This window comes from Bufo gargarizans, chromosome 4 (assembly GCF_014858855.1).
Source record: "Bufo gargarizans isolate SCDJY-AF-19 chromosome 4, ASM1485885v1, whole genome shotgun sequence".
NCBI lineage: Eukaryota > Metazoa > Chordata > Amphibia > Anura > Bufonidae > Bufo > Bufo gargarizans.
The window spans coordinates 27,137,463-27,163,953 of record NC_058083.1 but is presented as its reverse complement, the minus strand read 5'-3'; the positions used below and the strand labels follow the sequence as shown (position 1 = coordinate 27,163,953).

General features: G+C 45.1%; 1 protein-coding gene across 5 annotated transcripts in view; it reads left to right on the top strand.

Annotated features, from left to right (window-relative positions):
- LPIN1 (lipin 1) overlaps positions 1 to 26,491 on the top strand; it is a 190,710-nt gene that overhangs the window by 118,233 nt on the left and 45,986 nt on the right. For all 5 annotated transcript variants that reach the window (XM_044289257.1, XM_044289255.1, XM_044289256.1 and 2 more), the window contains 6 exons: positions 2,793 to 3,118; positions 9,986 to 10,093; positions 13,439 to 13,556; positions 14,563 to 14,863; positions 19,009 to 19,102; positions 23,293 to 23,483. In XM_044289257.1, coding sequence (XP_044145192.1) covers positions 2,793 to 3,118; positions 9,986 to 10,093; positions 13,439 to 13,556; positions 14,563 to 14,863; positions 19,009 to 19,102; positions 23,293 to 23,483 — 1,138 coding nt within the window. The remainder of the gene's footprint in view (positions 1 to 2,792; positions 3,119 to 9,985; positions 10,094 to 13,438; positions 13,557 to 14,562; positions 14,864 to 19,008; positions 19,103 to 23,292; positions 23,484 to 26,491) is intronic.

The following is a 26,491-nucleotide window of genomic DNA, read 5'->3' as shown; positions in this document are numbered from 1 at the left end:
CACAAATGCAGCACCTATAGAGCCATCAAAAATGGTTATCAACGGCCAGCTACAAGAGAGCCACTGCAATCAATATACTGCTACTGTAATAATGGTGTGAAAAGGGAACAAACCAATATAAGAATTGCACACCCTGGTGCTCTGGAGATAGTTTTAATTTAGTAGGTTAGACATGATAAAAACGTTCACAATTTATTATTAAAAAAGTAAATAATAAAAGTTACATTTTAAATTATTATAAAAAACATAATATGCACCTGTCAAGAGCAGGCAATCAGTAGTCTATGACTAAATGTAAATACAATACAGAGAGAAGAGAACCCATGTCCATATCTGCCGGGGTAGGGGTGAAGGATTACACCCGCAGGTTAGATCAGTGCAGAAAGAGGGGAGAACCCATGTCAGAATTTGCGGCAGTAAAGATTACACTTGGGCAGCATTGTTGTCTATGTTGGTACAGGCAGAAGAGGATAGACAGAATTGTGTTAGAAGAAATCGGACCAGGAATGAAGCTGTGCTGATACATGAGAGCTAGTGAAGATACCAGTATCCTGGATACACAAATCCTACATCCAGTATGTATTACTTGGAGGAACACATCCACATGAGAGAAGTCTGAAGAGCAGGTTCTAAACTGAATATCAGCAGTCTGAAAATGAATAAAAATTGACAATAGCAGACTGAAACTTAGTGCAACTTTTTTTAATGCACGTTAATCACTAAAATATGTACAGATCATGTTAAGTAAATAAGTCTAAGCCAACTTGTCGTCCTCACCAAGTAGGTAGGACTTTCTGTAATATCAACAGATTCATCACTGCAGAATAAAGTCCTTCTTCATTTCTTCTCATGTGGCAGGAGAGCCCGGTTCTAGATCAGAGAAAGTACTGGAGGTTATGTTTTGTGAGACGGTGACATAACAGAAGCTCGTCAGACTCTATTTGTATAATGTCAGAGAGCAGGGACATTAGACAGGACACAAGTGGCATACCACAGTGACAGAGCCAGCTATGGACAGACATGGTTTTCTTGGGCACTTCCATGATTAAATCTTGTAGCGGCCAGACCAGAGCTCTGACATGCTGTCCTGTAAGCGCCTTGTGCTTGTTCTCATGTATTGACCCTGTAGATGACAGTACTCAGATAAATTAATGCTTTGTTACCCTCTACTGACTCCTCCTGATCATAGTGAGAAGGTCTGTTAAAGGCATTTCTGAAAATGATCTGAGTGACCTTGTACCGACCTTAAAGTTCTTCTTTATATAACTCGAGCGTCTTATTCTGGGACAAAGAGAGGCTCCTGTGTAATACGAGGGAGAACCTAGAAAATTTATATTGCCTTTAGACAGAATTGCTACCTGACGCTCCTGGGCCCCAGTGTGCCGTCTGTTGCAGGACCCCCACATCTTCCGTGTGCTGTTTATGGCATTGGTGGCGTCTGATGTTGAGTGATTTGCAGCTTCTGCAGCCCCCTTTAGACGCATCCCTTGTACTGCTTTATTCCAATGTAGCAGTGAGATTCTTGGCCCCCCCACTATTTCCAAAACCTTACTGTCAGTGAATGGAAACACTCTTGCTTACAAGTAAAAGATGAACTTCTGTTGAGACCTAAGGGTACTTTCACACTTGCGTTTTTCTTTTCCGGCATAGAGTTCCGTCACAGGGGCTCTATACCAGAAAAGAACTGATCAGGCATATCCCCATGCATTCTGAATGGAGAGCAATCCGTTCAGGATGCATCAGGATGTCTTCAGTTCAGTCGTTTTGACTGATCAGGCAAAAGAGAAAACCGTAGCATGCTACGGTTTTATCTCCGGCGAAAAAAAACTGAAGACTTGCCTGAATGCCGGATCCGGCATTTTTTTCCATAGGAATGTATTAGTGCCGGATCCGGCATTCAAAATACCGGAATGCCGGATCCGTCCTTCTGGTCTGCGCATGCGCAGACCTTTAAAAATGAAAAATAAAAATAAACGGATCCGTTTTGCCTGATGACACCGGAAAAACGGATCCGGTATTGCAATGCATTTTTCTGACTGATCAGGCGTTTTTCTGACTTGATTCCGGAACTGCCTGCCGGAATCAAGCAACGCAAGTGTGAAAGTACCCTTAGAGCTTTTCTACGTAACTTCAGTTTGTTACAGTGCATCAGTGTAGCTAAGGCTCTGAGGCCTCCCATAGTAAAGTGGTGAATCTCCCGTACACTGCCATAGTAAATCATTGCAGTCTATGGGAGAAGTGAGCAGACAATTGCATGTTCAACTATGGACTAAAATATGTATAAAAATAAGAAATGTAACAAAAAAATCCAAACAATTTAATAATAAATAATTATAAAATAAAGATTATTAGTATCCCCATGTCTCAAATGCTCAAAAGTATTAAAATATATTTCAAAAAAATAATCCTGTATGGTAAATGGCGTCACATAAATAAAATCAGGAGGAATAACAGAGGGGCAAAGGAATGCAGAATTATAGTATTTTCCGAAATAGACTTGTCGGGATTGCAGACAGGTGGTTTTCAAATTTAAAGGAACATGAAGATTTACTCACCATGCATTTCCCTAGATTTAGATTGCAGTGTGAACACTTCTCCACTCACAGCCAGAGCTGCATTCAAGCTTTAACTACCAGCACAGCAGGGCGGTGGTCGTCCTAGAGTCACTGAGGTGTATGACAATATAACCATTTCAGAGAGGAGAGCCTGAGGTTCTCTGTACTTTTTCGTGTTGGAATTAGGACTATTACCTAATTAAATCAAATGCCTAATTATTGAAATGTCCTCCCCAGGAATACGTCCCATCCCACCTGGCAACGTCTCCCATCTTGCTGGATGGAGCTTCTCTTATGGAGGTGCAATTGAAGAGGAATTCAATGGAATGGACGAGAAATTTGGATCCGTCCGCCTCGACCCATGCCCTTGGCAACATTCACCTGGCTCAGGGCGGCACAGAGGGCGCCACTAGTGGCTCTGTGAAGAAGAGACGGAAACGGAGGAGGAAGTCAAAGCTCGATAACTTAAAGAGAGACGACAAAGGGGACACGACGGAGGATGAAGATATGTTTACCATAGAGATGACTTCTGAGGAGGAGGTCGAGCCTCTCGAAACAGCCAGGTTTGGTTCTGAGCTTGTTTTTTTGTCATCGTTTTTAGTCTGTTTATTGATTAGCGTGTTATTAGTATGTAAGCAGACATTAAACAAAAAAACAACTTTATAATCGGCCAAATCCTCAATTCCTTTCAACGGAACCATTTCCAGAATACAATTAAAGCATTGCGTCACTTTATTTTTATTTTTTAGATCAGATCGTTTTTATTGTAATTTTCAGCTCAATAAAGTACAGTTGGTACCTCCAGTACAAGTAGTGTGTCCATGTGTCCACTGTACACACAGAATAGAACCTCTATTACAAGCAATATGAGCAATTACAAATGTAATGAAGACAATTAATCCTACCCCCCCTTCCCAAAACTCCCTCCCCTACTATAAGTATAACCCCCCCCCCCCCCCCACGCCAGCATTGGCAGACCCGTTAGTAATGATCTAGGAAGACCAACGTTTCCTATCCAAAGACTCCATAGCCTATCGAACCTATGAGGGCAACCACGCTTCAAGAATACTGCTTTCCCATACATCAGCATAGTATTAACCTTACTTAGAAATTCCTCCACCCTTGGGGGACACGATTGAATCCAATGAAAAGCAATTAGCTTCCTGGCTACATATATAATAGCCTTCCTATTGCGATCCTACCCACCTCGTCTGCACCAGCCTCAGCCATATATCCCAAAACGCATACTTTAGGCTCACGAGGAACCCGTATTGAGAAGACTCCTTGAATTATTTCCAATATACTCGTCCAAAACTCATCCAACCTTGGGCATTGCCGCAGCATATGTAGTAAGTCAGCTGGATCCATATGACATCTTGGACATTTAGCATCTGCTCGGACACCGACACGATGTAAAAACACTGGGGCTTTGTAGACCCTGTGTATGATAAACAGCTGTGATGGTCTCCTGCTTTCCTTTAAGAACGATTTCGGTACTGCCTCTAAAATGTCCTCCCATTGTTCCTTCGTCATCTCTCCCAGGCTCTCATTCTGGATAGTGGGTGTGATTCCAGAAATGTATCCAGAAGCATTTGGTATATTGTGGATATTATTCCTTTGTTGTCCCCTCCCGAGATCATTACATTACCAGTATTGGACATAGAGATATATGCGTGCCTTATTTGCAAGTATTGCTAGAGATTCCCTCTTGGTATGTTGTAGACCTCCTGTATGTTAGTATTTGTTATAAGTACCCCCTTGTCTAATAAGTTGCCTTTTCTAGTCACTCCTTTCTTTTGCCAAAGTTGGAACCCCTTTTAGGCTCCATTCACACGTCCGCAACGTGTTTTGCGGATCCACAGAGCCGCGGATCCGCAAAAAGCGGAAAGTGGCAATATGCGTTCCGCATTTTGCGGACCGCACATTGCCGGCACTAATAGAATATGCCTGTTCTTGTCCGCAATTGCGGACAAGAATAGGACATGTTTTCTATTTTTTTGCGGAACAGAAGTGCGGACCCGGAAGTGCGGATCTGCAATTCCGTGTCCGGGCAGCACATTGTGCTGCCCCATAGGAATGAATGGGTCCGCAAATCCATTCCGCAAAATGCGGAACGAAATTGCGGACATGTGAATGGAGCCTTAAAGGTACAAATTCAGGAAGCATGCGATTTATGCCATAGGGGAGTATACGCAGTAATACCTGTAACGCCTCTCAATTGTTTGGCCTTTTCCCATACATTGCTCATGAGCCGTGTAAGCGGGTTCCGTTCATCCACTAATGGCACTCCCGCCCCGTCTAGTACCCACATCAGTTTTTGTCGCAGAATCTGACAAGTCATGTCACTTGTGTCTGGGTCTATCCAACCCCTGAAATGCTGGCATTGTGCCGCCAGGTAATAAATCCACGGGTTAGGCAGAGCCAGGCCCCCTGCCGATTTTGCATATTGTAGAGTTTCCAGCTTAATTTTGGGGTGACCCTTCTGCCATACCATAGTATTTATCTTCTGGAACTTGTCTAATATCCATACCGGGGCATTATTTTCTATAGCAATCACTGAGGAAGTCTGTCCGTTCAAAAATGTATGCCAATTCATAGTCAGACCGGACATTTTCCCAAAGCGGCCAATCAGAGACATGGCTTCCGACAGACGCTGACGTGTCCCCTAGAAACGGCAGGGTGTCATCTGCATACAAGGCCACTTTGTTGTGTATCTGGCCATACTGGAAGGCTTTTATTATTGAGGAGCTACGCGCTGCTGCTGCTAGCGGTTCAATCGCTATTGCGAAAAGCAAAGGGGACAGTGGGCATCCCTGCCGGGTCCCCCTAGCTAACCTAAAAATCGAGGATACCCCTCCATTAGCTCTAATACCCGCTCTTGGGTCTGAGTATAGTACTTGAACCCATTTGATAAAATGTTGGCCAAAGCCCATTGTGCGTAGTGTACACCACAAATACTTCCACTCCACACTATCGAAGGCCTTTGCTCTATCGCCCCTATTATCCGCCTCAATCTGCAGACTGGTAAAAACTCTGCGTATGTTAATGGAGGTGGATTTTTGGGGCATAAAGCCAGCCTGGTCTGGATGTATTATGGTTGAAATCACCTTAGACAATCTCATCGCTAGGGCCTTGGCCAGTATTTTAACGTCAACCGTGAGCAGCGAAATAGGCCTATATGAGTCCGGCAGTGTGGGGTCTTTACCAGGCTTCGGTATTACCACTATAAGCGCTTCCTGCATCGATTCAGGGGGAGTGCCCGTCTCTAATGAGTATTGGAAAACCTTCAGCAGCTCACGTAGTAACACCACTTGGAACCTTTTGTAGATCTCCACAGGGAGACCACCCGCACCTGGAGCTTTGTCATTGGCCATGGTTTTTAATGCTGCCTCAAGTTCTTCTAAACTCAACGGGGCTTCTAGTGAGGCCTTCGCTTCCGGTGTTAATTTGGGCAAAGTAATCCCTTCCAGGAAGTTCACTATCTCGAACTCTGAGCATGAGATCTTAGATGTATATAAAGACTCCTAGAACTCCTCCAGGATATCCATAGTACCTGTCCTTGAGAGTCTACTAGCTCTGTAATGCAAGTTGACCCCTGAAATGACCGATAATAAATGCCCCACCCTTTCTCTTTCTACAAATAGGCGCTGCTTAATAAATTATCTTTTATATCTGCCACTTGAAGCAGGTGGCATCTCAAATTTTCTTGGGCATCTTCTAACTGTGTCCTTGACCGCAAAGGGGGAGCTAAAACATATGCTGACTCTGCTTCCTTAACCTTCTCGTGCACACGAGTGTCCGCCTTCTTCGATTTTGGATTTTAGCCTACACAATGGATTTGAATTAATATCCCCCTTAAAAATCTTTTCATGGCATCCCATGTCGTGTGCACAGAGGACGCCCCTTCATTAAAAAGAAAATATCCCCTCAATGCTGCCTCAACGTCTTTCATATCTCCCAAGACCTGCAACCAAAAAGCGTTACATCTTCACATCATCATAGGTCCCGGCCTAGTACTTACAGACAGGGAAAGTTCCACCTCCTAGGGGAGAATGATCCGATAAAGATCTGGGTAAGTATTCCCACGATTGTATTAATGGATACATACTGTTAATAGCTAGGGCCAGATCAATTCTCCATAGGGAAGAGCTACGTGACCGCTCTGCCGGATGCTGTAACCTCCAGACATCCAACAGCCCTACTTCTGTCATTAGATTGTTTACAGAGGAAGGCCCTGCATGCGCTCTATAAATGAATAAATTATTACTAATTATAATGATAATCAGTCACATGACCGTAATTTATACTTCTGGAAGATTCTCGTAATTGACGCCGTCATATGTTTTTGGATCCTGAGTAAACCTCTTGGGGAAAAGCATGAGAGAGGTTTATTTCACTAGTGAAATATGGCGCAGCTCTGAATTATAAATGCAGTCATAACAGTTTAGCGCCTCGGTGCTGTATTCCGTGACCTGAAGAGTGTCATAGTCCGCCTTTGACTGACCCACGAGAAATATGGAGAAGGGTGTTGGGAAATAAGAAAGGTCATGTCATACAGAATCCAAGGGTATAGGCGTTTTGCAATGTTGTTTAGTGGTGGGGAATAATATAAGTGTTTGGCGACATCTAGTGGAGAAATGGTGGTAATGCACATGTGGTTGTGGATTTATAAATGTTAAATTACGATCATATGCTATAATCTGCAGTACTAGGAAAATAATGCAGCATGCTGCGCTATTCTGGCAGCCAAAGATCAATGGAAACCTGATGCAAAATGCCCAATGCAAGTGTGAACAGACTCTAACATCATCTCCTTCCTTAACCCTATTGAAAGTTTTCTATATGTGTATATTATGGACATTTACTTTATTTTCCCCGTCTTCTCCCTGATCCTGATGGGGTTGTCTAGGACTTGTCTAGGTAAAATGTCCTCTCCCCAGCAGAACCTGTGAAGAGAACTATACTAACCAGCTCCCTGCTCCGTTTTCACTGTCTTTACCGGACTTCCAGTCCCTGCATGTAAATTGCCTTCATAGAGTGGGCCACGTGTGCTGCTGCAGCCAGTGACTGGCCTCAGCGGTGAAGAGTCCCCAAGTGGCATGTGACGCAGCAGTGACACATACCTCTACTTCACATATCCCTGCTGAGGCCAGTCATGACCCTGTCCATGAAGGAAGTTTACATTGGGGAAGTGGAAAACCAGTAAAGACAGCCCAGGAGCCCGAATGGAGTGACTGCGAGCAGGTACAGTAAGTATAGCTCTCTTCGCAGGTCCTGCTGGGAGGTTTGGACAATGTCTAATCATTAAGTGTCTCTTGACAATAAGCACAACACAGTGTCCTCTGCTGGAACCTCCACAATCAGCTATAATCTTTGTGGAAATCTGGCAGAAAGTGTTTGATTTTCCTGCAGTGCCACCACAGGGCGAAATTAAGCATTACACAGTGACCACTTAGAGGGGTTGTCTCACTTTAGCAAATGGCATTTATCATGTTGAGGAAGTTACTACAAGGCACTTACTAATGTATTGTGATTGTCCATATTGCTTCCTTTGCTGTCTGGATTCATTTTTCCTTCACATTTATACACTGCTCGTGTCCATGGTTATGACCAGCCTACAATACAGCAGCGGTGGTCCTGCTTGCTCACTATAGGAAAAAGCGCCAGCCTCTCTGGTGGCCGGGACCGTGGGAGCTCACATAGGCTGGTGCTTTTTTTTTTTTTTTTTATAGAATGCAAGCACGACCTTCGCTGCTGGATTGCAGGGTGGCCGTAACCATGGAAACAAGCAGCATATAATGTGATTGAAAAATGAATCCAGCCAGCAAAGGAGGCAATATGGACAATCCCAATACATTAGTAAGTGCCTTGTATTAACTTTGTCTACATGATAAATGCCATTTGCTGAAGTGAGACAACTGCTTTAAGGCTACTTTCACACTAGCGGCAGGACGGATCCGACAGGCTGTTCACCCTGTCTGATCCATCCTGCCACTCTTTCGCCCTGCCGCCGGACAGCTGCTCTGTCCCCATTGGCTATAATGGGGATGGGGGAGCTGAGCTCTGGCGCAGCACAGAGAAAGGCTGCCGGACTAAAAGTACTGCATGACCGACTTTTTAGTCCGGCGGCCTCTCACCGCGCACTGCCGTGCTGCGCCAGAGCTCCGCCCCCGTCCCCATTATGGTCAATGAGGATGGCGCGGCAGGACGGATCCGACAGGGTGAACAGCCTGTTAGATTCGTCATGCCGCTAGTGTGAAAAGTACCCTAAGTCAATGGATGTCTGTGTATTGCAGGATAGGATGGGTCCTCTGAAACAAAAGATGCTCTCTGCAACCGATCTCACCCTAGCCAAGAGATGAAAGCTTTGAGGACAGCATCTGTACTAGTCTTGCTACTTGTTTTTGCCTTATGTTATATACTTAAAGGGAACCTGTCATCAACTTTATGCTGACCTCACTGTGCATGTGCGGCGCGCTCTCGTTCACTTTGGGAGCTCCATTCTAGCGAGAGGTCCGGGTTCCACCTCTGTGTGAGACAACCCCTTTAAACCAGGTACTATCTCTGTAGCACACCCTCAGTAGTAGCAGCAGTAATGGAGGACCTTATACAGCAGTACAGAGCAGTTTAGAAGGAAATTCAGTGGTGAATTAGAAAGCAAATCACTTCCAATCCAGCAGCAGTCTCTTTGTCAGTCTCTTTCTCTGCCTGTCTACAGCAGCCCCTCCCATCTCCATAGATTTCTATGTAGTGTGATCCTTCATTTCCTTGAGCAGGCAACCCGTCTTAAGATGGATCTGAGCAGTGAATTAAGAGATAGTGAACAGGAGGGGGAGCAGGAAAGGATCTCGTGAAGAGGGGAAGGAAACCTCTTTCTCTGATAAGATATATTACAAAGTTTCTTTTATCCCCCGGAATACTAGGTCAATCCACAATTTCTCCACCTTCAAACATTCCTTAAAAACACATCTTTTCAGGCAGGCTTATCAAGCTACCTAAAATGACTTTTCCCAGACTAAACCGCTCCCCCCACCAACTCCTCTGGCCTAAACTCGATCCTCTAGTAGTCCCAATCCCGAAGCAGATCAGCCGGCACCACTCCTGTCAGTTCAATAATGGCTCAAATCCTACAATCAACTACCTTATATGTCACCCCCAATTCCTCATAGTTTGTAAGCTCTTGCGAGCAGGGCCCTGACTCCTAGTGTTTCAGTTGCATATTAGCCAGTTACTTTTGTTTTATATATATATGAACCATCTGAATTTGTAAAGCGCTGCGGAATATAGTGGCGCTAAATAAATACTTATTATTATTATTATTATTATTATTATTATTATTATCCGCTTGTACCATTAATTGGGGGGGGGGGGGGAAGAAATGACAGTTCCTTTTAATAATCGATCATTATGTCTCGTATCATTATTTACAGACCTTCAGTTCAGAGCAGCTTCAGTGATAGAGTCCAGCTGCAGAGTGGAGTCTTCTCTAAATCTGACACTTACCCCCACTCTGATGGAGAGTGGACCTCGGGACAAAGGTATGTACCTTAGGCTCGTCCTATTGTGATTATGACGCCATTTATTTGGTAGTAGAGGATGGAAGGATCAGAATACAGAGAGTTTCTTTAAGGTCTGTAACCATGGAGACGCATAGCTCCGCAAAGGAGCTGGAAACATGACATGGAAGACTATTTTCAAAGCCTGACATTTAATTCTTAGATGCACTGGAGCAGTTGAAGAGCAGACTGGAAAAGTGTACATGCCCTTTGGGTATTGTTCTTGTATGTGTGTATATTAGATGTGCTGTCCTGCCATTATAACCTTGTCTGCAGAGCTCGTGTACACATTCTGTGCTATGCCCTGAGTAATTGTAAGATAGAGGAATGGCTTTATCTCTATTTTATTTACTTTACTCCGTTTTCTCCATAGGGCGATCTATCTTCAGGATACGTAATCAATATTAGATAAGCGGGGTCTGACACCCAGCACCATGACCTCCTCACAGCGCCGTACATTGTATAGTGGCGGTGCTTGGTATTGCAGCTCAGCCCCATTCACTTGAATGATACTGAGCTGCTCCTAGGCCAGGTGACCTATGAACGTGATGTCGCATTGGGCTAGGAAGGTGCTGCAGTCCCCATCAAACAGCCGATCGGCAGGAGCCCTGGGTGGCAGACCCCTGCCAATCTGATATCGATGACCTATCCTGAGTATTGCTCATCAGTATCAGAATCATGGAAAACCCCTTTAACATCCAGAGCTGCATTCACAACTCGGTAGACATTTTTTACAGCAGAACTCCACGGCAGATGTATGCAACTGTATATGTCTGGTCTATACATGCAGAGATATTATAGATGGAGTCGGATCTCCTCTATAAACAGGGGTGCACCACCAATGAGGCCAGGTGAGGCGGTCGCCTCAGGCGGCAAGAGGAGGGCAGCGGAAGGGCCATGGGCAATGAGTGCTTTCATTGTGGCAAAAGGGTTAGGTTAAGAAATTAGCATGGGGGGGGCACCGTTTCAGTTTTCGCCTCAGGCAGCAGAAAGGCTAGGTGCCACCCCTGCATTTAAATATTCGGGCCCAAAGCGTCAAAGGAAATGGAAGGTCCATTGCACAAGGGGGAAAAAAAAACCCGGGTAACAATGTAAGGGCGGGTTCGCATTGGCGTTTTTGAATTCCGTTATAGGTTCCGTTATAACAGGACTTTTTTTCTGTCATGTGTAACGGAACCGTTATGTGTCCCCATAGACACGTATTGGGACGAAGCATTCCGTCCTAGAATTCCGTCATATTCCATTATAACTCTGTTATAACAGAACCTATAACGGAATTCAGTAACACCAATGCTAAGCCCGCCCTAAGAATGAAATAGAGTCCCAGAACCGGCAAAAAATACAAATCTAATTTTCTTCATAGGTGTGCTTTGACAAACAGATGACATGGCTTACGCGTTTCGAGCCCTATATGCTTTTAATGGGCTCTTAGTCATCACATAGTATTCTAGCTATTTATAGACCTGCACAGACCAGGCGGTACCATGTTGTGAATGGTACAGACCATACAGAGTTAAATCTGTGTACAGATTGCGTCCCACCCAACACGTGCATGGTATTTTACCAGAAGAGCATGGTATGGTCTACAAACTGTCAAGGCAGGAGAGCTGCTTCTTGATGTGATGTGTGTCCTGCACACAGACGCCAGTGTGCGCCATGCATTATCTAGGCATCTTACATAGTTGGGCCTGACTGGTTCCCCCATTCTTTAGGTGACGGGTATTCTCTCTAGTTCAGCAGATCTGTGGCTCTCCGGGTGTAATGTACAAGATGAAAACACTTATTGCACAGAGTGTATGAAACCCATTAATGAATGAGGATCTGTCCTCCTCCTGGAAAAATAACGTTGCTTCCTTCTCCAACTCCATTGTGCGAGAAACTTGATTCATAGAGAATTCCGAGCACATTCCGGGAGATAAATCAGCCTGGGATTGGATTAGTGAGGGTCACTACATCCATAAAACCTCTGTGAGCGGCTCCCATGGAGATTTACTCTACACTTCTATAGAGAGAAACATCACATACACAACAGATATATTGCCGGCCGCGGCCCGTCCAGTCACCGAGGCCGGGATTAATGGAGACGCTTCTCGGGAGGGAAACTGCACTTCACACAATACTTACACTGGAACTGTCAAGTCTGTCTGTGTGTCTGTCGGTCTACCTATCTGTCTGTCTGTCTGTCTGGTCTACCTATCTATCGGTCTGTCTGGTCTACCTATCTATCGGGCTGTCTGGTCTACCTATCTATCGGCTGTCTGGTCTACCTATCTATCGGGCTGTCTGGTCTACCTATCTATCGGGCTGTCTGGTCTACCTATCTATCGGGCTGTCTGGTCTACCTATCTATCGGGCTGTCTGGTCTACCTATCTCCTATCGGGCTATCTATCGGGCGTCTGGTCTACCTATCTATCGGGCTGTCTGGTCTACCTATCTATCGGGCGTCTGGTCTACCTATCTATCGGGCTGTTGGTCTACCTATCGGGCTGTCTGGTCTACCTATCTATCGGGCTGTCTGGTCTACCTATCTATCGGGCTGTCTGGTCTACCTATCTATCGGGCTGTCTGGTCTACCTATCTATCGGGCTGTCTGGTCTACCTATCTATCGGGCTGTCTGGTCTACTATCTATCGGGCTGTCTGGTCTACCTATCTATCGGGCTGTCTGGTCTACCTATCATCGGGCTGTCTGGTCTACCTATCTATCGGGCTGTCTGGTCTACCATCTATCGGGCTGTGGTCTACCTATCTATCGGGCTGTCTGGTCTACCTATCTATCGGGCTGTCTGGTCTACCTATCTATCGGGCTGTCTGGTCTACCTATCTATCGGGCTGTCTGGTCTACCTATCTATCGGGCTGTCTGGTCTCCTATCTATCGGGCGGGGCTGTCTGGTCTACCTATCTATCGGGCTGTCTGGTCTACCTATCTATCGGGCTGTCTGGTCTACCTATCTATCGGCTGTCTGGTCTAACCTATCTATCGGGCTGTCTGGTCTACCTATCTATCGGGCTGTCTGGTCTACCTATCTATCGGGCTGTCTGGTCTACCTATCTATCGGGCTGTCTGGTCTACCTATCTATCGGGCTGTCTGGTCTACCTATCTATCGGGCTGTCTGGTCTACCTATCTATCGGGCTGTCTGGTCTACCTATCTATCGGGCTGTCTGGTCTACCTATCCAATCTCTCTCATATCTAATCTAGTATCTATCTCAAATCTATGTATTGATCCATCCATCATAGACAGACTTGAGCGACATTAAATACGCACATGGTCTCAATCTGCTGCAGTCATTTATATTTTTTTTACTTTGTTTTTTTTTCTCAGTCGTCTAAGTTCACGTCCTGCAACTCCTAAAAGTGACTCTGAATTGGTCAGCAAACCATTGGCCCCTAGTGAGCTTCCTATGCACTGGGCCTGGGGAGAATTACCTCAGGCTACCAAGGTAAATCCAAGTCATATACACACAGCATTTCATAGTGTTTCTTGTAAGCACCATCAGGGGGCGCCAAACCCCAGGGCCTGATTGAGACTATCCGTAACCTGAACAAACAAGTCTGATCTTTTTTTTGTTGCAGTAAATAAATTGCTATGGTCACTGATTCTTTTGGGATTTTCCGAGCCGCCAGGTGGGGAAGGGGAATCCACCTGTAAAGTAAGGGACAGTAGCGGACACTGGATTGGTATACTGCTCCTGTTCAAATATTAAACCGAACAAGGCATAATTTTATGTTAAAATTCCCTTAATATGGCAACCAAACTACCCAGCTTGTGCCGGATGATGAGACTTCCTTGATTACTGGACAGAAAATATCAGACTTTTGCTTCTGACCCCGTGAGAATGCATATTATCTTGCAGTTCACCTCTGGAAATAGACCAACAGAATTTCAGACCCTGGGTTAAAGGAACACTCCATCTAGAGCATATACACTGTGTTATGTCCAGTGCATGACTCAAGTGTTCAAAGAGAGATTCCCTGTGTCATGCTCCGCCCCTTCAAGTGACCGCTTTGCCTGGACTGTTCCTTTAAAGAGGACCTATCCCCTCTCCTTTTTTTTTGCCCCTGAAATAACAATTCTGGATTATCTTTTCTTAAAATTCAGTCTTGTGCCATTCCTCTGTAATCTCTCCTGGAAATGGGGGGAAACTGGGAGTTACCATTATTCTTGGTAGCCCATTCTTCACAATGCCAGCCCTGATTGGACAGTGTCAGCACGTGCGGACAAACCCGCAACTGGTAACACCCAGTTGGCAATTTATCCCTACATTTGTAGGAGGAATAACAGAGGAACTGCACAATGTAGACTTCTAAGAAAAGACTCTCCAGGATACAAGTGTTTTACTAAAACGGACATGACAAGGGCTTTTGCTGTATATGGCGGTGTATATATATAGTGTGTATATGTGTGCCTGTTCTTACCCATGATGCCATGTCTCTTTTCTGCCTCAGTCTTCTCCGCATAAAGTGAAAGAACAAACTGTTGTGACCATCAGTCCTTCAGAAAGCACTCACTTCAGGATCATCCTGAACCCAAATGAGGAAGAGATTTCCCCGTCGGAGATGATGGGGGAACAGTCGACGTCACTGACTGTAGAAGATGTCGGTCCTGAAAGTAGCGCCCCAAGGACATGTGAGCCTGATATGGAATCCTTGGGATCTGCAGCCCCCGCTTTTCCCATTTATGAAGAGGCGACCCCTACATTATCACCTCCACCGCCGAGTAAGACTGACTCCCCTTCCAAGAAGAAAGGTACGTGCATTCGGGGTCGCAAAAAGGACATATAAGGCATGGCTTAGAGGCCTTCATGGGCAGAGTCGAGTGTTATTTAAAGGGTTTCTCCGCTTTAGAAGACTATCCTCCTACCCAAAGTCTCTAGTGATCAGCTGTCTTGCAGTAAATGCTTAGTTTGGCTGCAGCGCCACCACAGGAAAAGCTAAGCATTACATAGTGTCCATTCAAATCTATGGTTTGTTTGTGTTATTCAGGACAGGACAGGTCCTCCAGAGTGAGAGACGCTCTTTGTAGCCAAGAGAGGAGGATCCTGAACAGAGGATGACCTCAGAAATAATTATAGGTGAAATTGCGTTTTCTAACCCAGAGAACCCCTTTAACTGTAATCATCGGGGCTTTCTGATATCTCTCCAAGTTGAGGTAATGCAGATTCACGTGCAGTCCCATGTAAAACTAAAGATTACCATTGTACTGCCGTGGGACCATTATGAGTTCAATCATATAACAAACATGGCACTGCCACATCTCTTCAGATGTAGCAGAGATAAACCTGTTGATGATTTGGGGATGCATGTGTGTGTCATGATATGTAGGTTTATCTACATTCCTATGGAAACTGTCAGTTAACCTGTTGTCCTATTGCAATGCTCAGTGCCAAATGACAAACCCGTTCCTGCTACATCAATAGATGACTCCCCCCCCCCCCCCTCCAGTTACATGTGAACTGCATCATGTAACGTTTAAGTGGTACGTCCAGCACTACAACGTCTCCAGCTTTATATTAGTGGAGGTAAAATACAATGCTGACACGTTTCGGGCTAGCCTTTTTTGTCAAAGCATGCTACAAGATGGGGTTAGTGTAGCCTGAAACGCGTCAGCCTTACTTGTATTTTTTCCCCTGCTATAATAAAGTTCTTGTTTTATGGAGACATCGCAGTGCTGGAGGTATCATTTGGAACTCCAACTTGTTCTGACCCACGCTGCCCTCTAATCTGAACGAGCCGAACTGCAGTGTAAAGCATGAGGAGACAGACCAGCAGCAAGAACCACAGTTCGGAGGTGCAGTGACTGCCCATAGCTGTGTCCTAATGGAAGAGCACGACTTAAGGATCATACTCTGACCTTCAGTGTGAAACTGCAGTGTAAAGCTTTAAACTCATGCTTTACACTGCAGTTTCTGTTCATTGTTGAATGTCTGGTCTCGGGAAACCCGCAGCATCAGAGCTATGCAAATGTCGGCTCCCGAAACCATCTCATTGTATTCCAAAGGCAGCAATGCAAATGACAGGAGAAGTAAACCTTCAGCGAGCGCCAGATGAGGGGACGTGCTCATGCATGGCTAAGGCCAGAGGCTGGATCCTCCCCCGCCCCTCGGTACCGCACACCACCGCGCTTTGCACCCAGACCATTTCAGCTGCACGCGTCGTAGTTGCTTCGAGCTCTATCTGCACACTTCAGTGTCCGGCACTCGGAGCTGATCCCAGTTGATAGATGGAAAACCTTATACAAAGTCTAGAGATTTTCTAGTCCCCCGGTAAATATAGGTACAAGCTTTCCTCCAATCCGGATTTGAGAAAGCAAATGTTACCAAACTAGTGGAGAAATCCCCAAATACCTCCTGCATTAAAGGGGTTGTGTCCCTTCAGCAAGTAGCATTTATCATGTAGAGAAAGTTAATACCAGGCACTGACTAATGTATTGTGATTGTCCATATTGCCTCCTTTGCTGACTTTTTCCATCATGTTATACACTGTTAGTTTCCATGGTTATGACCACCCTGCAGCGGTGGTCGTGCTAGCACACTATGCGAGCTCCCGCGGTCCCGAACACCAAAGAGGCCGGCACTTTTTCCTATAGTGTGCAAGCACGGCTACCACTAATGGACCTCGCCAATACTAATGATCAGCTCTCGACCGGGCACCAGGGGCAGACTGGCCATAGACCCCACAGAAAAATTTCCCGGGCCCAAGCCCTCCTCATGGCCACCAGCCAGGGACATAAAGTTCTGATGCTCTCTGCGTTCCTTAATGTAGGAACATCAGATACTTATGCACCTGGCCTATGGCTGCCCTCCTGAATTCAACCGTATTGCAGTCCTCAGGACAATGATACAGTTCCGTACTGTGGCACGGGTGGCAGTATTATGTATTTGGTTCTACTGGAGCGGTATTTTGTTCTGCAATACAATATTGCTGGGCCAGCCTACTTCTGTTGGCCCCGCCTTCTGTCAATTTGGACCCACCTACAACATGGGGCTACTTTTAGGTTTTCCTCAGGGCAACTTTGAATTCGCAGTCCACCCATGCCGGGCTCCATCTTCCGCTATACGTGTACGGCAGATGTTGGGAAGAGGTTAAAGACGTTTTCCGGTTTGGATCTGCTTCATTTAAAATAACCCTTTTATGAAGTTCGCTGTAATTCTGTAATTGTGTGTGTGTGTGTATGTATGTATGTGTATATATATATATATATATATATATATATATATATATATATATATATATATATATATTACCTTTTTATTGCTCCTATCTCTCGTTCTGGGCTGTGGTCACATGACCATGTCCATGCAGCTCTTTCTTATTTCCTTTGATGTCATGTCCATGGGCGGGGCAGTGATAGGGGAGTGTCTGTATAAATAGCTGAGTGGGAGGAGCTATAAACTAGCTGGGTGTTGTTGGGGGCAGTGATAGGAGAGTGTCTGTGTAAATAGCTGGGTGGGAGGAGCTATAAACTAGCTGGGTGGTGTTGGGGGCAGTGATAGGGAAGTGTCTATGTAACTAGCTGGTGGGAGGAGCTATAAACTAGCTGGGTGATAGGGGAGTGTCTGTGTAAATAGCTGGTGGGAGGAGCTATAAACTAGCTGGGTGTTGTTGGGGGCAGTGATAGGAGAGTGTCTGTGTAAATAGCTGGGTGGGAGGAGCTATAAACTAGCTGGGTGGTGTTGGGGGCAGTGATAGGGAAGTGTCTATGTAACTAGCTGGTGGGAGGAGCTATAAACTAGCTGGGTGATAGGGGAGTGTCTGTGTAAATAGCTGGTGGGAGGAGCTATAAACTAGCTGAGTGTTAGGGGCGTTGCTGGAGGTGTGGCAGAGGAAGGAGAAGTGCATCATGGGTTTGGTTGGAGACAGCAACAGGACGTGCTACATACAGGATGGAAACAAACCAGAGGGATTGGTTTACATGGTGAAAACTGGTCAGGAGATTTCAGACTAAAAACAAAGCATAAGGAAGGTGTTTATGAGATAAACAACTACATGAGCAGATCTGTTAAATGCCATCGTAATACCGGAAAGCTCCTTTAAGACATAAATTATAAGTGTGTGTAGTTGAAGCTCCCCACAAAAGGTTCAGCAGTAGCCAATCTCTTTTGGAGTTAAATGGGTTATCCAATTTCAAGAAACCCCCCACATGTCGGGCCCCTCAACGGTAATACACTTACCCCGCTCCTGGCGCCGCTCCTGGTCCCCGCACTGCTGCTTCTCCCTGCACACGGATGAAAACATTTGGTGTCGGAGGGGGCGGGGGGGTGCGAGCCTTCCTAGCATTGCGGGTGACACTAGGGAGGCTTGTCCCCGCCTGCCATTGGCGGCTCCCCCCGACACCGGATGTTTTCATCCGGGTCCAGGGAGAAGCAGCAACGGCAGTGCGGGGACCAGGAGCAGTGCCGGGAGCGGGGTAAGTATATGTGTTGGGGTTTTCTTGAAATTGGATAACACCTTTAACTTTGAAGTCAGTGGTGGTCATTTATCAAAATTGGTGTTAAAGAAAACTGACTTAGTTGTCGATAGCAACCAACCAGATTCCAGCTTTCATTTTCCAAAAGAGCTCTGAAAAATGATAGGTGGAATCTGATTGGTTGTGTTGGGCAGGTAAGCCAGTTTTCCTTTCCACCAGTTTTGACCATATAGTATTGGTCCTCTCAATCGTTTGCAACCCTGGAGGGCATACTGGAGAAACTCTATGCAAATGAAATGAAAATGGCCAAAAGGGAGCAGTCCAGACACCCCAATTACTTTAGATATTTCGCTAGTATTATTTTATTTCTTAGATTTTTCAGGGCGTCTATAGAATTGGGGCCACAATGTGAACCTGTAACATCAAGCGAGCACAATACCAGGTAACTGAAGTGTTGATCTTTCTTCTCCCCCTTGTGCTTACAGATAAAAGAAGCAGACATCTTGGGACAGATGGTGTCTATTTAGATGATATCAACTGCATGGATCCTGATATTGCTGCCTTATACTTTCCCAAAAGGTTGGTAAATGTCACTATTATGATGTTACATTCCTTTATCTGTCCTGTCTTGTAGCCAAGAGAACATTTGAGCATCAAACCCAATTAATACTAAAGGGGTTCTCTGCTCCCCTAAAAAAGACATGTCATCCATGTGCTGTACACATTTGTGTCTATTCTGGAAAAAGTAGAACATGTCCTATTCTTGGTCATAAATTTGGACCACAGACCCATTGAAGTCAATGGGTCCTCCCAAAAAACAAACAAAAAAAAACAGATGCAACCCAGATGTCATACGTATTTTGCAGATCCGCAGTTTACGGATCACAATATACATACGGTCATGTGAATATGTGAATGCACCCTAGCAGTGGGTACACATGGGGTGGGAAAGGGAGGGATACTGCCAGATGTGCTTGAAGAAACAACTGTTCAGCTTGTCCCCTCTGAGGGTCGGGGCCTACATGGAGAGTCATACATATGATTGAGGTGGAGTGTCATGGCGTCGCAGGAAGTGCTAGACACTGGTCATGTGATCGGGAGAATGTGGTGTTCGGAAACAATGGGGCAGAACTACTATTTCTCGCTCGCATCATTGGAGGACACAGGAGACCGTGGGTATAGCTGCTGCTCACTCCTCGGGTGGAGTAATTACCACTGGATGCCTCACACTCTGTAGCATTGCCCCCCTCTCTTAGGTGGTGTAAATGCACTACCGCTGCATACTGTACAGCCTGTCGCATTACCCCGCTCCATAGGCGGCGTAATTGCATGACCACTGGATACGGCTCAGCCGGTCACATTACCCCCTTCCTTAGGCGGAGTAATTGCTCTATCACTGGATAGTATATCCTGCGTTACCTACTCCCACAAGTTATCACATGAACGGGTGAAGTAATTGCATCACCATTGGATACTATGTCTACTACGCCACAGCACCAGATACTATATTTTCTATCATAGTCTTCCTCTTCCACTGGGGGTGTATACCAAGAGAGGGTACCTACTATTACTAGGTCCTCCCCCACAAGCGGGATACACAGCTTCTACCGCAATATCCTCTTCATTTTTGGTTGTTGGTTTTGAGCGCCGACATGGCAGTCTCTGTCCTCCCAGGGTGTATTGCCACAACACCGCACCGGTGGGACGCCACACTACATGATTGGTCATGATACTCAACACTTTCAATAGGTGGTGTATTTGCCCTAGAAGAGAATACAGTGGTTACTACCAAGCTAATGGAGTATTACACTGCCTCTGGATACTGTATCCACGTCTCCTTTTCAGGTGGCGTATTTAGGCTAGCGCTCCATTCCATGGCTACCACTGTATGTCCTCTTCCGCTGGTAAAGTATTCATGCTAGCACTAGAGATCGTAGCTACCACTGTAGGGCCTCCTTCCCAGGCGGTGCGTCTACCCTGACTTTGGCTTCTCGGTGTTCCAAGCAAAAAACCTGAAAAATTTAGGAGCCAAATAAAAAAAATTGTCGCCAAATTTAAAATACATTATAATATGGCTGGCATGCTTAGGAGCATGGGGTTTTCTAAGCTACAGCCCATGCAGTTAAAGGGGCTGTGCACTCATTTCCATGACCTGTCAGACTCACCAGATTTGCGTTGGTAATCCCTAGGTGCTGGGTCCTGGCTCATTCGCTTCCAGGCCTCCGCTGCTTGTCTGCTTTTTCGAGAATCTCATCCCAAAAAAAACCTTTCCTTGACAGAGTAAGGGCTCATGCACACGAGCATATTTTCTTTCGGTGTCCTTTCAGTTTTTTTGTGTGGACCGTATGAGGAACCATTCACTTCAATGGGTCCGCAAAAAAAAGGAAGTTACTCCGTGTGCATTCGGTTTCATATGTCCGTATTTCTGTTCCGTAAAAAAATAGAACATGTCCTATTATTGTCCGCATTACGGGCAGTACTGTTCTATTAGGGGCCAGCTGTTACGTTCCGCAAAATACAGAATGCACACGAATGTCAGCCTTATTTTTTGCGGACTGCAAAATGCATACGGTCCTGTGCATGAGCCCTAAAGCGCATAACCCTCAACCAGGAGTACAGCACCAAGCTACACTGACGCATTGTAACACACCCACAGCTCTGTCACCAGGATGGGTTTTCAGCCTCTGTACATATGCGTTTAGTCACTGTGTGTTCTGCCTGCAGCGTTTTGCTGTCCGCTTGACGAAACTGACGAAACTGAGCCAAACGGATCCGTCCTGGCACACAATGTAAGTCAACAGGGACGGATCAGTTTGGCTCAGTTTCGTCAAGCGGACAGCAAAACGCTGCAGGCAGAGCGGATCCTTTTCCATTCAGAATGCATCACGGCAAAACTGATCTGTTTTGGACCGCGTGTGAGATCCCTGATCGGATCTCAAAAACGGAAAGCCAAAACGCGAGTGTAAAAAGTAGCCTAAGCTATGGCAGGTCACATTCCTTTCCAGCTAAACCATGCTCCCTTGCACACAAGTCAAAAACAGTATCTAAAATCCTTAATAAAAGTGTTACAAAGCACGTTCTACAGCTTTTTTTTCTTCTTCAAAATTTGCACTAGAATTCTGCCACATTTTGATTAGTAAATCTCCCCCATTAAAACTTTTTTTTTTTTTGGTAAGCAGACTTACTTAAAGGGTTTGCCCCATTACAACACCTTAAGGGTCCATTCACACGTCCGTTGTTTCCTTCCTGATCTGTTCCGTTTTTTGCTGAACAGATCTGGACCAGATCTGGACCCATTCATTTTCAATGGGTCCTGAAAAAAAATCTGACATTTTGCTGTCCGTTTTTTTTCAGGACCCATTGAAAATGAATGGGTCCAGATCTGGTCCAGATCTGTTCCGCAAAAAACTGAACAGATCAGGAAAGAAACAACGGACGTGTGAATGGAGCCTTACCCCTATTCGTGGAATATAATTAGTGTCTCACCAGCAGGGGTCTCTTGAATTGAGAGGAGAACATGCATGGAACATCATCACACCAGTACTTACCCCTCCGTCACCCCACCGATTCTGAGATCTGGGTGGTCCTAACTTGACCCCTGACTCTGGCTGTGGCCTTTTACAAAGACGTGTCAACTGGATCTCAGTGCTCCTGTTCAGCTGTGTGTACAAAAATATACATGTATTTGTTCTCCAGAGTTCTAGTCTTGGCTTCACCTGCTAGGACAGGAAGTAGCTGGCTGACCTCTATAGCTTCCCTAGGACCACCAAAGAAAAACTCTCCCGCTTTGTCAATTTGTGACTAATAAAGGAACATAGAAATTCAGTATCTCAGACCTGGGGATATCATCTGCAGTTACTGTATATAGTTTTGTATTGTTATGTATTTTATATTGTATTGTTCATGTTTTGGCCATATCTACCAGTAAGGTAATGGCTAAGGTTGGCAAGGAACTGGGCTAACCACCCTGTTCCTCCTCTCATGGTAGGAGTGGGCTGCCAGGAGGGGGAGCTCCTGTCCAGAGAGTGGAGACGAAGCACACTCTGCAGAGCTCCTGCCAAAGATTCTCCACAGAGAACAACTAAAATGAAGTGCTCAAGTAAATCCTTGAAGTCAGACAGCTGCACCTTTCCCCAGGGAGCAACGAGCCTGAGAGAGTACATTGTGACACAAAACTTCATCAGGGCCACCACCACTCCTATCCTCTGCATCGGCTCCTCAGGGACTCCCTTCAGACAAGTTTCGATTCTTATGTTGCCGGAGCAGTGTAGCAGACTACGCTATCCTGTGTGTCCAAAATGACATCAATCTGGTGGATTGGAAAGTAATTTAAGACATTAACAGAATACTTCAATGTGAGCAGAGCCTTACTGCCGTGCTTATTGTCACTCCCTGTCCCATGTACGTTAAAGGGGCAGTAGTTTAAAGGAAACATGGCTGCCTTCTACCAAGAGCTTCTCCACCCTTGTCCATAGGCTGTGTGTGGTATTGTAGCATGGCCCTGTTCACTTGAATATCGACCCATAGATAAATGAGGTGCCGTTACTGGAGGCAAACAAACTACCCCTTGTAGGAGTGTTGTAGTTGACTTTTGTGCTCTGGGCACCCTTGGGTGCTCCTTTTAAGTAACCTTGCATGTAGGTTTTATCATCCTTCAGCCTTCTCCTTGTGTAGCAGTTCTCCTCCACAGATATAGGGTATATGCAGTATATATTGAAAGTTGAGGTCTGCTCTTCTGCAGTCTTAACTTGTATAATGTTTGTTTCTAGTGGAGATGCAGCCACCGCATCGAAGAGCACAGGAGAAAATGGGGCCCGTTCTGCTAACCAGTCACCGCAGTCGGTAGGAAGCTCTGGAGTCGACAGTGGAGTAGAGAGTATCTCTGATGGTTTACGGGATCTACCATCCATTGCTATATCGTTGTGTGGAGGCCTCAATGACAATAAGGAACTGACAAAAGGTATAATACTCAATGTATTCACCAGAGAGCTTCCAAACATAATGGTGGACTGTTCTGAAAAATCTATGGGTCCTGATTTGCTAGTTAAAGGCTATGGACACCTTTGAGCTTGTTTTTTTTTTTTTATGATCTGCATTTTACTCATTTTGGGCTAAAAATGTTTTTTCAATTTGTCTTTTAGAAATGTTCAGCCATTTGTAAGATACAGGGGTTAAAACGTGCAAACTTTCTTTGAATCCCGTCATCTGAGGGCTCATGTGTAGCTCTTATCTCTGATCTCCTGACCTCATAAACAATCATTGTAGCTCAATTCTTATCAAACTGATAAGAACATGGCTAACAGGCCCTTTGCAAGGGCCGAGAATTGCATAGCTCATCGCCAACGAGTGTTCATAGTAACGCTGGTTAGTGATGATCTGGCAGTGTAAATGTACCGCCGATTACCCAATGAACGAGCAAAATGCTGGTTCATCAGGTAATTGGATAGTCTGTGCGAACACAAAAATCCTTGTTTCCCGACAGCAGATCCTGCTGGCGGAGATTGCTGCATGTAAATACAACAGTCTCCTCCACTAGCGAGCAGCAGATTGTCTGGAATCTGCTGTAATATCGGCCCATGTAAAGGGACCTTTAAATAAGTGTTTATGAGGTCAAGATCATATATAAGAGCTGCACATGAGCTGTCAGATGATGGTATTCAAAGAGAACAGCAAGTGACAGCTTGCAAAAATACACATTTTTAACCCCTGTATCTCAGAAACGGCTGAGCATTTTCAATAAAGACCTATAGAATTTTTTTTTTTTTTAGCTGAAAATGAGTAAAATGCAATCATAAGAAACGATGCCCCCGAAGATGTACATAGCCTTTAAAGGGTGTTTTTTCTCAGGACTGTCCCTTCGACAATCAGACATTGATGACCTATCCTAAGGATCGGCCATGAATAGAAAAGTTCAGGAAAACCTATTTAAGACCGTGCAGTGTTGCTCATTAATATGACCACAGATGCTGTGCACTGGAGATCGCAATTTTTGGCCATGTTGCTGCCGAGATACACCCCCGATGTGCCCAAAACTGCGTTGATCTGTACTTTTCAAGCTGACGGCAGCTAAAATCTGTGTGATTGTTAATGAGCATAGTTTTTTTTTCCAGATCTATGGTTACAATGCCTGTCCAAAACGGACAAGAATAGGACATGTTCTATTTTGTTGCGGAATGGACTTGCGGACATACGGTTACTGAATACACACAGTGTAATTTCCGTTTTTTTTGCGGCCCCATTGAAATGAATGGTTTCGCATACAAGCTGCAAAAAAACCCGGAAAGGACACGGACAAAAAATAAGTTTGTGTGCGTGAGCCCTAAGTCTGCTATACTGTTTGGAAGTTGAAGTTTCATGTATTCTGCTGTATCTGTCACCCCTGTGCTGTCCACATTTTTTTGCAGACAGCAAGCCTACCCCTTCATTTTTACAGGGTCATGCACACATCTGCATTTTTTTGTGGACCTGTGTGGCTGTTCCTCAATTTATAGAGCAGGTTCTATTCTGATCTGTGGCTTAGAATAGTTCTTTCTATTGAAGGGAGTGAGAAAAATATGTAATGCATGCAGAAGTTATCTGTATCTTGTAGATCCGTTTTTCGCTGACTGAAATACAGGCGCAACCAGGTGCATGAGGCTTGATTAATGCTAAAATTCCTAAGCACTGAGCTCCCCCTAGTGGTGGCTGCAGGCAGCCAGTTTTATAACTGTGTGAAGGGAAGTAGGAGATTTAAAATGCATTTATGCCAGCTGTGTGACGTGATACATTGAGAAATAAGCAATTCAGAGTGAGCGCCATATTTTTATACCATCCGTTCCACTTTTTCCAACATAGAAGTCAACTTAAGTGAGCGAGGCCAGCGGCAACTTTTTTTATATAAAAATGTTTTAATTAAAATTTCTTCCTATTAATAAAAAATCATAAATTTGTTCAGAAATTTGGGGCATTTTGCTTCACCTTCTGCATTGTTGGGGAATGAGAGACGCACATGTACTGTGAAATTGTGTGGGTCAGGGGGGCCCATACTAAGTTTTGTTATAGGACCCTATGAGATCTATACCATGATTTACTTCCTATATAGCAGCATCATGTGTGGGGTGTAGCCCAGCAGTAATGGGGTGCTGCCAGTCACCCTGAATTTTCCTTACTCAGTCTGACCATTTTCCCCGTTCTGCCGCTGACAGGTTCACCCCCAGCTGTCGTTATTTGTTTGCCCCTGGAATAGTTGCACATAAAACCATGTTCGTCCCTGGCAGACCGCCAGCTGCATTTTTATGTTGTTTTAGATTGCACAAACATAAAACGGTCCCTTGTATATATGCGATTTGTCATCTTGACCTCGAGGAAAAGCGGCTTCCAGAGAACAAAGGGAATAAAATGCCAGAGAAATGAACAACCTGTTCTGCTGGAAAAACAAAACTCTGCATTCATTTAAAAATTCAAGTTGATCGGCAATTTAGAGGATGCTGCCAATTCTGAAACGCTGAGCAATTATTCCGGAAAGTTAGACAGCTTTCACATTCGCACTAACGATTTTCATGGTCCGGTTTTATTATAGGAGCAGAACAGTGAAAGTAATGGAATGCTACATAACTGAACCTAGTCAAGCCAGACAGACCCAGGGTCTAATTGGCCATAAACCATACAGGGAAACTTCTCAGTGGGCCGGTGGCTGACTAAGCCCTCTTCACTGCCGCTGGCGGACATCTGATGGCTCCTTGCCCTATTGTTCACCCAATAAGCCATAGGCCACTATGTAAGCCAGTGTACGAATGGCGCAGGAAGAGGCCTGTGACCTGCTAATGGAGTTGGCACCTTGGAATGGGATTTTTTTTTGTTTTTTGTTCTTTCCTTGGCCTTTCGAGGAGAATACTACTGGGGGTACTATAGGGGTCATTACTATGGGAAGTCCAGGTAGCATGCTGAAGGTAGGGCTGGCATCTCCTTAGAGAAAATTGGAGGAGGAGG